Here is a 16,063-nt window from a genome sequence, read left to right as displayed (position 1 = left end):
TTTGTTAAAGGATTGTTGAGAAACACACTCCACCCGCCCCTTAACGAAGAACCCACAATTCGACACCAAGTCCCTTTTGTGGGGGGGACAAGAAGTCTCTCCCCACTTAAGTACCTTCCCTTGCAGTGAGATGTTCACTGGAAGAAGTCCTGCCCCCAAATAATCAGCAGGAGGAAGGTTCCTACATTTTTTTGTGTGTGTATGTGTGCTGGTCCTGGGACTTGAACTCAGGACCTGGGCACTGTCCCTGAGCTCTTTTGCTCAAGGATAGCACTCTACCACTTGAGCCACAGTGCCACTTTCTTGGTGCTTAATTAGAGAGAAGAGTCTCGTAGACTTTAATGTCTGGGCTGGCTTTGAATCACGATCTCCGTATCTCAGGCTCCTGAGTTGCTAGGATGACAGGCGTGAGCCACCAGTGCCCGGCTTACAAGGTACTTTCTAAGAGCTTTTCCCATGTGGGTCTTCCAAGCCTCCCTGAGTGGAGAATAAGAACTGATTATCTAGAATGGTAAATGATTGGCTGGAAAGCTCCCGAGGCAGGACTTTACACCATGTGCCTTAGCGCTTTTCTGGCTAGACAGGGCTCAGGGCAACCTGTTCTTTCCTATCCCCGACGACACTGGTCCTTACCTGTGATGTAGCAGATGACCTGTCTGTTCTGCTCTGAGATGTCAGCATCCAAGGTCTTCAAGGTTGCGACCAGCTCACCCGGCTCACTATTCTCCACCACCGAGCCTCTGTAGTCTTCTAAAGCAAATCGAGGCGCGTTATCATTTTCATCGGTGATGGACACCTCAACCAGGGCCTGGGAAGATAACTGGACGGTCCGTCCATGGTCAGAGGCTACGACATAAAAGCGATAGGTCTGCTGGGCCTCGCAGTCAAGTTCCTGGAGCGTGGTGATCCAGCCACTCCCACTATCGATGGCAAACAGCTCGTGGATCTGGCTACCAGACTCAGCCAGAAGCCTGTAACTCACCTGGCCATCAGTGCCAGTGTCCTGGTCATTGGCTGTCACTTGGATGACCGTGGTTCCTGCGGGCATATTCTCAGTGAGGAAAGCCTTATAGGGATCCGCCTCGAATACAGGCTTGTTGTCGTTGACGTCTTCCACCTGGATGTTGACGGAGACCAAAGACACCAAGTCCTTGTCCTCGTGGGGGCAGTGCGCCATCAGATCAATCTGGTACCATTTAGTGGACTCGTGGTCGATGGCTTTCCTCACCTTTAGGACCCCGGTGTCTTGGTCCAAGGAGAAAACCCCATCCTTGTTGCTCTCAGGTGTGGTGCCTTCCACTAGACTATAGATAATGGGATCCTGTCCGGCCACAGCCTTAACAAACCCAATTTCAGACCCTTCTGGAAGGTCTTCGGATGCAGAGAAAGTATACAGAGGCTCCGAGAATTTGGGCAAAGACACTTCGTTAGGAACGACTTGAAGTCGGATCGGCACCAACGACTCCCAGTGAGGGGGGCCACCGTCCTGGGCTTTGATCTGGAAGTCGACAGCCCTGTTTTCCAACCCCACCAGGCTCTCTTTCACCTTCACCACTCCAGTGCTGGGGTTGATGGTGACGATCTCCTCAGCCAGGACTTCCGGGGAGTCCACGGAGTAGGTCACGTCTGCATTCCGGCCTTCGTCGGCGTCGTAAGCCAACACCTGGATGACCGGAGAGCCTCGGCTGACATTGGAAGGGATGGACACGGTGTACCCCGAGGCCTTGAACTGTGGGGCGTTGTCATTTTCATCAGTGACAATGATTTTCACCGTACAAAAGGCCACCTTCCCCCCTCCGTCCCTCGCCATGACCTTGATGGCGACCACTCTCTCGGTGGAATTTTCCCGATCGAGTTTCTGCAGCGTGGTGATCTGACCTCGGGGGTTGATGGCGAACTTCTCCCCGGCTAGCTTATTGATGATCGTATAATCGACCGTGCCGTAGGGACCACTGTCTTTGTCGATCGCCAACAGCTCGATCACCTTGGTCCCCACTTTGGCGTTCTCCGCCAATTCTGCCTCGTAAATGTGCTGCTGGAACTCCGGGCTGAACTTGTTGGCATTCGTGGTGTTTATATACACAGGGACGGTGGTCCGGAAGACCCCATCAGAAGCGCCTACCCTCAAATGATATGAAGAGTCCAATTGTTTCTTGCAAAGGTTGAACATAGAAATGACTCCTGAGGACCTGTTAATGGAAAAGTGGCGGTCCTGATTGCCGGAAAGAATCAGGTACTCTAGGCGGGAGGTATCTCCCAGGTCAGGATCGAGGGCCTGGACTTTAAGAACCAAGTGTCCGCAGGTCGCTAGCTCGCTGACGTTGGCTTCGTACTGAGGCTGTCGGAACTCGGGGGGGTTGTCATTGACATCCGACACATTCACAATCACCAGGGTTTCACCAGTGAGAGGGGGGTCACCTCTATCCACAGCTCTCACCTTCACGTGAAAATATTGCTGGACTTCGTAGTCCAATTCCTGAGCTGTGAACATCTCCCCGGTGCTCCCGTTGATCCGGAAAGCTTGGGAGCCCCCCAATCCATCTTCTAGGATCTGATACGAAATATCTTGATTCTTCCCAGAGTCTTGGTCAGAAGCTAAAAGTTGGATCACAGGGGTCTGCGCGGGGAGCCCCTCGGAAATCGAGGTGGTGTAGACCAACTGGGGGAACGTGGGGGGGTTGTCATTCACGTCGTCCACCAACACTTCCACCGTCGCTTCCGAAAAGGAGCCCAGCGCCGTGTCCGTGGCTCGGACCGTGAACATGTGCTTTCTCTGGGACTCGTAATCTAAAGGCCCCGTCACTGTGAGGACTCCGGTCTTGAAGTCGGTGGTGAACAGCATCAGGGGTTCTTCCTCTACGATGTTGTAGATTAGCCGGAGGCCTTCGGGACTCCGAGCTTGGGTATGGAGGATCGGGGTGTACAGTGTGATGTTTTCAGGAACTCTGACTTTGTAGTAAGGACTCTGAAAGAGGGGGTTGGATTTATTTCTCACGATCACAAGCACCTCTTCCTCTGTCTGCAGGGAGGGGGTCCCCCCATCCCGAGCGATCACTTTGAGGCGATACTTATTTAAAGCTTGGTAATCAAAGGGTTTCTTGAGGGTAATGTCTCCTACATAGGGGTCAATTCGGAAATAGGTATAATCTTCGGCCAAGGCAAACCTAACGGTCCCATTGGCTCCCAAGTCTTCATCTGTCGCGGATACCTGAAAAAGGACATCTCCAGGCTCGGTGCCATCTTGGATGGTTGTGTAATAGGGCAGATGCTGAAACACAGGAGGGTTGTCATTAACATCCCCCACAGAGACCCTGACCAATGCCTGAGCCACCCTGGGAGGGACGCGATTGTCCCTCACTTCCACGGCCAACACGTGAGTGTCCTGCTGTTCTCGATCCAAAGCCACGCCTCTCGTTTGCAACACCCCTGCTGATTGGACCATGCGAAACCTGTCCGTGCCGTTCAGGAGGAAGAAGGACAGGGTGTCATTCAAATGATGATCCTGGACATAGAGGATCACCAGTGCCTTCCGGTCCTGCCTGTTCTCGTCCACGCTTGCTCCGTACACCTCCCGATCGAAGCGTAAAGTCTTGTCATGGATCTGGGCCAAGGAAATTTTAACCAGTGCGGTGTCTTGATACAGACCATCAGAGGCCCGGATGGAGAGTTTCCGAGCTGCCCCTAGGAGAGCGGGGTTCAGCACAGAGAGACGGCCGCTCAGGGGGTGCAGGGTGACAGCTTCATCTGCGTTACCGGTTTTGATGCTGTAGTGGATTTCTGAGTCCTCATCGCTGGCTCGAACCACAAGGAGCTCCATCCCTGAGTGGGGGGGTCCCCTGAGCACCACTTCGTAGATCTGTTCCGAGAACCTGGGGGGAGAATCGTTCACATCTCTGACCTTGACGATGACCTTGGCAGGCCTGGGTGCAAATAAGATGGGATTTCCTTGGTCGTGGACATAGACGTTGAACTGGAAAGAGGGTGCGGTCTCATAATCCATCTCTGACGCCACGGTGAGGGTCCCCATACTGGGGTCAATGTTGAAAAACTTCAGGGCTTCCGGTGCTAAGATCCGATACACCACCAAGGAGTTGGCTTCTTTGTCGGAGTCGGAGGCACGGATGACAAAAGGCTGGTTGTTCTCATCCACGATCATGCTATGCAAGGGAGCCCCTTCACTGATAGAGCCCACGAAGGTGGGCTTGATGAACGCGGGCGCATTGTCGTTGTCGTCGATGACGTACACCAGGACCACGACGTCTGTGAAGGCCCCCGCCATGTTGCTGCCCCGGATTTTCAGGTGGTAAGATGAGATTTTCTCATGATCCAAGTTCTTCTGGGTGGAAAGGAGGCCAGAATAGGGGTTCATGGAGAACACGCCGTCCTTATTTCCTTCTCTTAACGCATAGGTGACTTCCGTGGGACTGGTGGCAGATACGAGGAGGATCGGGGAACCACGAGGGATGGATTCGGGGATCTCGATGAAGTACTCAGGTTGTGAAAAGACAGGGGCGCTGCTGTCGGAGGGGTAGACGTGAATGGTCACTGTAGCCAGGTCGTGGCTCCGTGGGGACCCTTGATCTTCTGCCTTCACGGTCAACGTGTACCGGCCGTGATTTGTCTGATCGAGTTTCTGGGCTGCCGTGATGATACCCAGGAGGGAATCGATGTTGAAGAAATCCTCGCTGTTGCCTGAAAGAGAAGATGAGACCAATGAAGTCCTCACATTCTCAAGGGACAACATTTTGATGATGGTGGTGATGGCCATGGGCTTGAACTTAGGGCCTAAGAGCTGTCTCTGGGCTCTTTTTTGCTCAAAGCTAGAGCTCTACCACTTTGAGCCACGGCTCCACTTCTGGTTTTCTGGTGGTTCATTGGAGATAAGAGTCTCACGGACTTTCCTGCCTGGGCTGGCTTTGAACCATGATCCTCAGATCTCAACCTCCTGAGTAGCTAGGATGACAGGTGTGAGCCACTGGTGCCCGGAGAATACTCTGATTTCTTGAAGATACAATAAGTAAACATTGTGTTCTAGGTGGTGGAGAGCAAACCCTGTTCCTCTTTTTCTTTCCATAGTAAGCATCTAGAAATGTTCCGTATTATTAAAGGTAATTATTATTGAATGCCACTAATTATGAATTACCATCATTACAAATTACCCTTAATCATTCATTGGAAACTGGGAATTGTCACTTTAGTTACATTAATTACTTAAAATTGACACTTATCAAGAATAGTAGTAGCTGCTGGAATGTGTATAATATTTATATGTATTAATGTATTAACAGACATTTTGTATGTGTACGCATGCACGCGTGCGTGTGTGCGTGCGTGTGTGTGTGTGTGTGTGTGTGTGTGTGTGCGCGCTGGACCTGGGGCTTGAACTCAGGGCCTGAGTGCTGTCTCTGAGCTTCTTTGCCTCAAGGCTAGAGCTCTAACCTCTTGAGCTACAGCTTCATTTCTGGCTAAAAAAAAGCCAGTTTAATTGTAGTTCAGAGTCTCATGGACTTTCCTGTCCTGGCTGGCTTTGAACCATGATCCTCAGATATCAGCTTCCTGAGTAGCTAGGATGACAGGTGTGAGCCACCAGTGCTTGGCATATTTTTCTTTTTGAATCTTCGCACCCACTTTCTAGCAAAGGTAATACTTCTGTTTTTGTGAAGCGGAAAACCATAAAACACATGCTAAGTCATTATGTGACCTAAGCAGAAAGTAAAAGTTACTCCTAAAAAAATAACTATAGCATACAACCTAATAAAATAAAGAACTTACACATCCCATCTAATGTACATACAGGAAGTTGCGTATTTTCAAATCTTGCACAGACTTGACAAGCATCTTTCACATATAGGGTCATTCAGTGGTTTACATCTTGTGGTATGTAAATTCTCCCACAAACAAGAGAAAAAGCCCAAGAGCCTCTATCTACAACTGACTAGCAAAATGCCAGACTGGAGGTGTGACTCAGGTGGTAGCGTACCCTCGACTTATTTATTTATTATTACTATTTCCATGTTTGGAAGTACACTAGCTCAGGTCATTCTAGTGTCCCAGGATGTTCTAGAACTTTCCTTGGCCTACACTTAGAGAGTTTGGTACTTGATTAATGTGATCATCGATTAGTTCGTCTCACCTTTCAGGAAGGAGTAACGGACCTCAGCATTGGCTCCCCGGTCAGCATCCACGGCCCGGACCTGGAGCAGCTCTGCGCCAGGGGCTGTCGTATCGGGGACCCTGGCCTCGTAATGAGGCTGCGTGAACTTGGGCGTGTGGAGGTTTCCGTCTTCCACGTGAATCGTCACCCACACAAAGTTCCTCTTAATGGGCATCTCTTGATCTCGAACCTACGGCCCCAAAGCAGACCAGGATGAGCTTCAAATGGATGGGAGGAGGCCAGGCTTCATAAACTCCATGCAAGAGAAGGAGAAAGGGAGAGGCAGAGAACCCGCATCTTCCAGGTTAGGCCTCGGGAGAAGTTAGTCCTTTGAGACCTTCGCATAGGACGCGGGAATGGAAAGCGCTATCTGGCCTTGTGAACTTGGGAAACACGCCATGAAATGAAGCGAAGACGGTTGCCATCATTCCTGCCTGAGGCCTCTCAGAGGCTTCGGGATACACTCACGTGTGGATCCTGGTGGGTGTGTCTAACACACTCCAATGTGTGTATCTAAGGCTCGACAGGAAGTGAGATGAACCTCGGGGGTTTCATCTGCAGCCAGAGAACCCGTATGGGGGGGCTCCTTGCTGGGATGAATGAGGTCGGTGTCTGGTGCAACATTTAAGGAGGCTCTCATCCCCAAGGCAACTTAAAAACACAGGCACGGGAATCCAGAGACAGATTCCTCCTTAAATGTTGTGTCCTAAAGACCTTCCTGACTGCCAGAAAATAACTGCCCAGAGTGTGATGGCTCATCAGGTAAAAGGCCCTTCCATACAGTCCCGCCCCCCCCCCACACCCCAGCAAGCAGATACATCTGCACCCCGTTTCCAGCCTTGCTCACCATCACTGTCAGCGTGTGCTGGGAGGGACCGGTGCCCGGGTCCAGCTTTCCCACCGTCACCAAGGCGCCACTGCCGGGGTCCAGCTGGAAGAGGCCGGCGCTTCCTGGGTCTTGGCTGCCCTGGAGGGTGTAGATGAGGCCCTTGCCCTTGTCTTCATCCGTAGCCTGGACTCGAAGGAGCTCCACCCCAGCGCGGGTGCCCTGAGGGGCCCGCACCTCATAATGGGGCTCCAGGAACTGAGGCCGGTGGCGGTTGACATTGGCGATCATGAAGATGTAGACCTAGAAAGATGGCGCGCGAGGAGGTGGGCAGTGAGCGGCATGCCGACCACATTGGGGGGGAGGGGTGCTGCACCTGTCTCTACCCTCCCCCCGGCCCGTCCCCAGGGCCTGGGCACAGGGCCTGGGATCCCCAGGAACTGCTCTGTGTAACAAATAACTGGCTGAGTGAAAGAGATGACTTCACAAGCAAAACCAGGGGCTTGCGAAAACAAATAAGAAATCATTCATGGGCCTTTCCTCCCTCCCTCCCTCCCTCCCTCCCTCCCTCCCTCCCTCCCTCCTTCTTTCCTTCCTTCCTTCCTTCTTTCTTTCCTTCCTTCCTTCTTTCCTTCCTCCCTCCCTCCCACCTTCCTTCCTTCCTTCCTTCCTTCCTTCCTTCCTTCCTTCCTTCCTTCCTTCCTTCCTTCCTCCTTCCCTCCTCCCTTCCTCCCTCTTCTTTCCTTCCTTCCTTCTTTCTTTCCTTCCTTCCTTCCTTCCCTCCCTCCTCCCTTCCTTCCTTCCTTCCTCCCTCCCTCCCTCCCGCCTTCCTTCCTTCGTCCCTTTTTTCCTTCCTTCCTTCCTTCTTCCCTCCCTCCCTCCCTCCCTCCCTCCCTCCCTCCTTCCCTCCCTCCCTCCCTCCCTCCCTCCCTCCCTCCCTCCCTTCCTTCCTTTCTCTCTCTCTGTAGAGTAGAACTGGGGAGCCCTCATCCCTGACAACCATTCTTTGTGGCCAGAATAGCTCCATGGCATCCCACGTTTAATTAGAACGGCTCATTTGGACAAATCTCATGTTTAAAAAAAAGTCTAGAGCGGAGCGAAGATTCTCCCATGATTGCAGACGTGGAATGTTATTAAAGCGAGACTGGAGCCAGAACGCGGACTTTAATCTGAGCGCTCCTGGAGGCGTGCCACACCCACCGGAGGCCCTGCGTGGCTCCCGTCCAACCACGGAGCCCTCCCTCCCTCCCTCTCCCTCCTCTCCGGGCAGGGGTTGCTGGCTGGGGCCCGTCACCTGAGTGGCAATGGTGTGGAATCCATCGGTCACCTCCACCGTCAAGTTGTAGCTGGATCTTCTCCTGGCATCCAGAGTCCTGGCGATGACAATGCTGCCTGTGGTCTTCTCGATGTCAAAGTCCATGTCCTCATCACCATCTGGGGGAGGAGGGGCCGAGGAGATCACATGACCTTGATGACAGGCCTCAGGCACCCAGCTTGAATGGGTCTGTGGCTGCCAGATTGAGAGCTGGAGATACAGCTGGTCACCTTGGCTGACCTTGGCTGATCAAGTCTCAAGGAAGAACCTGAGTCAGAGGAACCTGAGACTGTTCTAGAAACTGACCGGTGGGTGGCAGTCTGAAGTTTAGCTCCTTGGAAATCTTTAAAAGCTACAACGAAGTCGAGTGCTGGCGGCTCAAGCCTGTCATCCTAGCTACTCAGGAGGCTGAGATCTGAGGATCGGGATTGAAAGCCAGCCTGGGCAGGAAAATCTGTGAGACTCTCATCTCCAAGTAAACCCCCAGAACTCAGAAGTGGAGCTGTGGCTCAAGTGGTAGAGCAGGAGCCTTCAGCAAGAAGAAGCTCAGGGACGGTGCCCAGGCCCTGAGTTCAAGCCCCAGGATAGACACACACACACACACACACACACACACACACACACACACACACACACACACGAATGGCACGAATGGGAATGAGCATGGGGCTCGTGGTACTGCTCAGTGATAGAGCACGTGCTTAGCATTCTTGAGCCAAAAAGAAAGAAACTAAAATGAAGAACATAGTACACGGACTAGCACACTGAGCATGGCCACAAACTTATTTCAAATTCATAGTTGACCAACTAGTTCTAGATTGACTCTGGGACTTGTAGGACCATTCATCTTAGGTCTCCTGGGTATTTAAAGTAACTAGGACACTCCCCGGCTCTGACACCAGGAGTCACCAGGAAAATTGGGGAGGTGGTCCACCTGAGATCACATCCGTAATGGCACAATGGCTGGCATAAATCAGTTCCCTGGCACTCTGGTGCAATCCTAGCTGCTAATCAGGATAAGATCTGAAGGACTGAGCTTCAAAGCCAGCCCAAGGATGGAAAGTCTATGAGCTACCCCATCTCCAAAACAACCCGCAGAAAGCTGGGCTGGAGGCGGGGCTCGAGGAGTAGACTACCAACTGAGTGAGCAAGCAACTCCAGCGCAGAGCCTTGAGTTCAAACCCTGCTATTGAAAACCCCTACCTGAGAAAAAGGGTAAATGCCCCTTGGGGGCAAAAGGCATGAGCATGAGAGGGGGTATCAGAGGATATCCCCTGAGGACCAACGCTGGTTTATCCGATGGGAAGAATGGGGCTCACCTGAGATGTTGAACCAGAAGAGGCCGGGCCTGCCTTCTACACTGATCACCCCTAGCATATGGTTGACAGGGTCGGTCTCCATGACGGTGAAGCTGTACTGGGCTTCCTCAAAGACGAGGGGTATAGGTGACGGCCGGGGCTGGGGAACCCACTCAATGTGTAGCCGGACGCTGGTTGAGAGTGGCGGCTGCCCATGGTCGGTTGCCTTGATCTGAAAGGAGATGGGCACCTGTATTTGAGCCACCGCTGGAGCTAGCGTTCCCATCTGCTCCGTCATTCAGCAAGTACACACACGAGGGAGGACTGACCAGACACAGACACTAGGGCTAGGTCCTGGACGCACTGTGGGTGCCTAAGCTCTAGAACGTGCTGGGTTGACCACACTAATCAAAGCCACTAGTTTTTTGCTGTTGTTAATGGTGGTTGTGGGGCTTGAACTTGGGGCCTGGGCACTAGACCTGAGCTTTATTATTATTATTATTGCTCAAAGATAGGGCTCTACCACTTGAGCCACAGCGCCACTTCCGGTTTTCTGGTGGTTCACTGGAGATAAAGAGTCTCAGGGACTTTCCTGCCTAGGCTGGCTCTGAACCACTATCCTCAGATCTCAGCCTCCTGAGTAGCCACTGGCGCCCCACTTAGGCACATCTTGATCCCCAAACTCCCCACCTCACCCCTTCACTCAATGTTCATCTGGAAGGAGAGCGTGGATTCCCTACTTCATTACAGGATTCTGATCCTCGGGTGAGAATGAGGATTCCCAGTCTCCCAGGAAGGTGACTGACACGCGCACTGTACGGCCCGCCGTCTGTCTCTATGCCTCTCTCTTCTCACAGGAAACTTGCCAGTCCATTCTGCCCCTCTGACCCCCCCCCCCCACAGGCCTCGTCTGTCTCCGCTCACCGTGAGGATGTTGTATTCTCCGGCTGCAAAGGGGCTGCTGGATGAGACCACGCCAGTGCCCGGGTCGATTCGGAAGCCCTCCTCATCGCTCTCTTCGATACTGTAGGTGACACTGCCATTGAGACCCTCATCGGGGTCTGAAGCCACCAGCCGGTACACAGGCCCAGGAGACACGGGGCTCAGCCTCTCTGGGAGGCGGACATTGAGGAGCTTGTGGGAGAACACGGGTGGGTTGTCGTTGACATCCGAGATGCACACCACCACCCTGGAGGTGGACTTCAGGGGGGGTTCCCCATTGTCCAGCACGGTCACCTGGGAACGGAACCCAGCGGGGAATAGCTGAATTATCAAATGCAAACAAGTGCGTCGGCACTGCCACGCCCACAGGCGGACGAGGGCTTTGCTCAGGCAGGGGAGAAGGCCATTTTATTCACGATTCAGGATTTTCCCAGTGTTTTAGATCTGCGGGAGTGTAGTTTAGTGGTAGAGAACTTGCCTAACTGCACAAGGCCTTGGGCTCAATCTCTAGCACCACACATCTATATTTCCATTCACTTGTCATCTATATCTGTCAAACTATCATAATCATCTATCTACCTATCCTCTATCTCTATTATATCTATCATCACCATCTATCTATCTATAGATATACCATCTATTATCTATCTATATCTATTATATCCATCATTTACGTATTTGTCATCGATATCTCTCACGATCATGATCATCATCTGTCTGCCATCTATCTATATCCATCTGTTATATTTACCATCGTCTACCATCTATCATTTATTGTCTGTTATATTTATCTATCATTTATTTGTTGTGTCTATCTACCTGTCCGTCATCATCATCTATCTTTCACCTATTTATCTATACAGCTTTTGGATTTTTTTTTTTTTTTGTCGGTGTAGGGCTTGAACTCAGGGCCTGGATGCTGTCCTGGGCTCTTTGGGCTCAAGGCTAGCGCTCTACCACTTTTAGCCACAGTGCCATTTCCAGTTTTCTGGTGGTTCATTAGAGATAAGAGTCTCACGGACTTTCCTGCCCAGGCTGGTTTTGAACCGTGATCCTCAGATCTCAGCCTCCTGGGTAGCTCGGATGATAGGCGTGAGCTACCGGCGCCCAGCTTATCTATCTGTATCTACCTGTCATATCTACCGATCAATCTGTCTGTCTACATATCTATCTTAGTATTTCCAGGTAAATGTCTGTTATTGAACTGCGAGCAATGCTTCCTGCTTCTGTCCCTATGAGTCTTAGGAGGCCATTTAGCTCTTGCTTTCTAACAAGATCCGTTTCTTTTAAAGGAACAGAAAATTGCAAAGCTCACAAGCTTGGGAGGCAACACGGATTCAAAAATCTTCTAACAAGTTTGCCTCCCTTCCTGCTGGTGCCTCAGCATTAGAAGAGATGCCTGCTCAGCAAGTATGGATGGCTCGGGTGGAGAGACATAGCTAGATTTCCCACCTGCCATTTTCCTCTCCTGATTTAATCCCCTCTAGCTCACGGATGGACGCCTCTCAGAATGATGGATATGCGGATGCATAGGGGACCTTAAATATGTCCTAGAAAAAAAAACATGGGTGTGTGTGTGTGCGTGCTTGCACACACACACACATTCCAGTACTGGGGCTTGAATTCAGGGCCTCACCACCTTCGTTAGCTTTTTACACTCAAAGCTAGTGCTCTCTCAGGTGAGTTACATCACCACTTATATAGCTTTATTTGTTTTTTCTGATTAATTGGCCATCAGAGTCTCACTGGCTTTGCACCAAGCACCTCAGATCTCAGCCTCAAGACTAGCTAAGATTGCTGCTGTGAGCCCCCCAGCAGCCAGGTTCTAATCCTGACTCTGCTACAAACCTAGCACTTGACCTTGAGTGATTCTGTCTCAGAACACACAGCACACGGTATGTTCTTCCTCCACTTCCGGCGTTACTTCTCTACCTATGGCTCCTGCCCAGCCAGACATGGTTTCGCATTCCCTGTCTTCTCGGTACTGAAGAATTAGCAGAGACCTGAGGACCTTCGCCAGCAACTTCAGAAGGGCTCGGTTCATGTACGTTCGCTTCCTCGAGCCACAGCCTGAGTCAGAAATGTGGCCTCAAGGCTTACGTGGGAATCAGAAATGGCGTCGGCCTGGGCTCCCTTTCGAAGGCAGTGACGGGGCTGGCCGGCACTCACCTCCAGGATGTGCTCCTCCTTGCTTTCTCTGTCCAGCGGCCTGGCAGTAGATAGGAGACCTGAGAGCAGAGAGGATAACAGAATATGAACAAAGGGCTCCCAGGGACAATGATCAGCATTGCACTCAATGTCCAGAGGAGAAACTAGTATGTTCAGGGGAAATGGAACTCTGGATAAAGAAAAGGAAAAGTGAGAAAGGAAAAGGAGAGATAAGGTGCTCATTGGCGTTCCAGCCTTCACTAGAAAAACACTTGGTCACTGGTTTAGCCTCAGTAGCTTGCCCAATCAATTTGCTCACAAAATCAGATCCCTAACTAATCAGCAGCCTGCCCAATCAGATATCTGGCCCAAACAACAACCTATCCAATCAGCAGCTTCTACCGTCAGCCCAATCAGATGCCTGACCAATCAGCAGCCTGCCTAACCAGATACCTGGCCAATCAGTAGCCTGCCCAAACAGATGCCTGGCCAATCAGCAGCTTGGCCAATCAGCAGCTGGTCCAATCAAAGTCCATGCCATCAGAACTGTTCTACGGAGTCATGGTATCTATCAGCACATTGATGAAATCTGTTTGTGCTTGGGTAGCTTCTGTGGGGACGAGGGTGGGCTGTGGTGTAGGTGTGGCTGAAATAGTGGACGTGCCAACCTTGAAAGAAAAAGCGAAGTCAGAGTAGAGGGCCCTAAGTTCAAGTCCCAGTACCAGCACAATTAATTTTAAAAAAAAATAAAGTTCTTAACTAGTTCCTACTGGGTGCTGGGGAACTGAAGACAACTGGAGAGCAAGAACTAGTCATGGTCCTTATTCTGGGAAATCTTTGGGCAGATCATTCATGGACCAGTCAGAAATGAACTGTGACCCGGAAGTATATATGGCACCAGGAAACCAGGAAAGAAGGGCTGGGCCAGGCCCCTGAGTACAAGCCCCAGTATTGGTGTTTTCTCTCTCTCTCTCTCTCTCTCTCTCTCTCTCTCTCTCTCTCTCTCTCTCTCTCTCTCTCTCTCATTCATTCCTATCAGAAGATCTTCTCCATGAGAATGAAACAGAACATCTCTGCCTTTGAGGGCATCATGCCAGCCCTTGCCATCGGGGAACTGTTGATAGTAAACACAAGTGGGATTTAGAAGATCCTGAAAAGCTACTGCCCCAGGCAAGAGGTTTCTGAGCCCTTCTACAAAAGGAAGGACAGGTGAGCCCCAATGTTTAAAAAAAGCACCTTAGGCCTGTTTTCCTAGGAAAAAGAAACAAAAGCGTTGGTCCTACTAAGCAGACTATAAAAGAACCTTTGGGACTTGAACCCACGACCTGAGCATTGTGCCTTAGCTTTTTCATTCCAGGCTGATGCTCTATCACTTGAACCACACCTCCGCATCTGGCTTTTTGTTGGTGAACTGGAGGCAAGAGTCTCACGGATTTCCCTGCCCCAGCTGGCTTTGAACTGTGGTTCTCAGGTATCAACCTCTGAATAGCTAGGATGACAGGCGTGAGCCACTGGTACCTGGCAGAATTTGCCAGTTTTTCAGGTGGGAGACAGCGGCGCCCACCTGAAGCCTCTGTGTGGCTCACCGCTGCCCCCTGCTGGCCCCTGGATTGGCCTGTTTTCCCATGCCCTTGGGCCAAGGACAGATGCTGGTGAGAGAAGCCCAATTGGATCTGTGGACAGGACTGAGATGGGCCTGGAGCTGGGGGTACACGTGGCTTCGGGGGTATGGCTTATCACTCAGGGAAGGGGTCAGTTTGGGGATCGTAGCAAGTTGGAAGTTGTCCCCGCCTGACCTCTGGGTGTCTTGCTGGACCCTAAAGCGAGAAAACTCACCTCAGATGTGTCTCCTTTCTCCTTCCTGTGGAGATGCATTTTGTAGAAACGCATCTCAAACTTTAGCACTCCTCCAAAGAACTCCCTGAATGTGGCTTCGTGGTAGAGTGCTTGTCTCGCGTGCATGAAGCCCTGGGCTCGATTCCTCAGTGCCACATAAACAGAAAAGGCTGGAAGTGGTGCTGTGGCTCAAGTGGTAGAGCACTAGCCTTGAGCAAAAGGAGCTCAGGGACAGCACCCAGGCTCAGAGTTCAAGACCCAGGATTGGCAAAAAAAACCAACCAAACAAAAACCGATTGCTGGCACCATCCCAGAATCCTGATTCCCTTGGCCTAGGGAGGGGCCTAGTTGGCCTGAATTTCCCACAAGTCCCCAGAAGTGCTTGGGTACCAAACTTTGAAGCATCACGGTGGAGCCCCTGCATCCTTACCTGTGGAAGGATGGATGAGGAAGAATCCCGCATGGTTTCCAGCGGTGATGTTGAATGTCAGCTTCCCCTGCGAGCTGGAGTCTGGGTCCCAGGCATCCAGCTGTAGGACAGAGGTGCCCAGAGGCGCGTCCTCTGGGACGGAAGGATAGAATACGGCTTGGGACATTCGGGGCGGATTGTCATTCACATCCGTCACCTCAATGTAGACCTCGGTGACAGAAGACAGGGGGACCGAACCCCGATCCACAGCCAGCACTGTCAGCCAGTAGTGTGGGGCGAATTCTCGATCCAGGGGTGCCAGAGTCTGAATCATTCCTGGAGACAAGAAATCCCACCCCCCAAGTGCAAATTAGTACAACCACTTTGGAGAACAGTATGGAGGTTCCTCAAAAAGCTCAACATAGACCTACCCTATGACCCAGCCATACAACTCCTAGGCATCTATCCTGAACAACAGGTCCCAAGATATCAAAAAGACATCTGCACTTCCATGTTTATCGCTGTACAATTCACAATAGCCAAAATATGGAAACAACCCAGATGCCCCTCAACAGATGAATGGATCCAAAAAATAAGGTACCTATACACAATGGAATACTACATAGCGATTAGAAATGGTGAAATATTGGTATTCTCAGGGAAATGGTCAGAACTTGAACAAATAATGTTGAGCGAGACAAGCCTAGAACACAGAAAACAAAGGGGCATGATCTCCCTGATATATGACTCTTAAGGTTGGGGGGAGGGGGAGACAGTAGAGACCAGGTCTGCGAAACCAAAAACTTCTTGTCAAATGGTATTTCCCACAGGTTTGGGTCAGCGACCCAACAGTATGTAACTAAAACCAAACAACTACTCAACATATAAAGGTCAAAAATAGACCTCTCAGTGGATCACAATAGCTCAAAAGCTATGTATGTATGTTCATACAAGACAAGGATAAGCAAACTCTATTGTTGACATTACATTTAAAGCCCTAGGCGAATTTCCTTTGGCGTAGGCCACGTGGCTACTGTATATGTTCTTGGTACATTGTGTATTGTTTATATGTCTACCTGATCTAGGGAAGGGAAAGAAAAACAGGGTGTAAGATATCACAAGAAATGTACACACC

At 51.0% G+C, this 16,063-nt stretch overlaps 1 protein-coding gene across 1 annotated transcript in view; it reads right to left on the bottom strand.

The window, feature by feature from the left end:
* Fat2 (FAT atypical cadherin 2) overlaps positions 1-16,063 on the bottom strand; it is a 49,457-nt gene that overhangs the window by 16,777 nt on the left and 16,617 nt on the right. The window contains exons 3-10 of the mRNA XM_048333894.1: positions 14,950-15,264; positions 12,705-12,763; positions 10,518-10,829; positions 9,615-9,825; positions 8,275-8,414; positions 7,002-7,283; positions 6,134-6,344; positions 634-4,692 (exon numbers count right to left, since the gene is read on the bottom strand). Of these exons, the coding sequence (XP_048189851.1) occupies positions 634-4,692; positions 6,134-6,344; positions 7,002-7,283; positions 8,275-8,414; positions 9,615-9,825; positions 10,518-10,829; positions 12,705-12,763; positions 14,950-15,264 (5,589 nt within the window). The remainder of the gene's footprint in view (positions 1-633; positions 4,693-6,133; positions 6,345-7,001; positions 7,284-8,274; positions 8,415-9,614; positions 9,826-10,517; positions 10,830-12,704; positions 12,764-14,949; positions 15,265-16,063) is intronic.

Source organism: Perognathus longimembris, chromosome 25 (genome assembly GCF_023159225.1).
Source record: "Perognathus longimembris pacificus isolate PPM17 chromosome 25, ASM2315922v1, whole genome shotgun sequence".
In the NCBI taxonomy this organism is placed as follows: domain Eukaryota; kingdom Metazoa; phylum Chordata; class Mammalia; order Rodentia; family Heteromyidae; genus Perognathus; species Perognathus longimembris.
The sequence above is the reverse complement of the archived record's forward strand: the minus strand, read 5'-3'. Positions and strand labels throughout refer to the sequence as shown.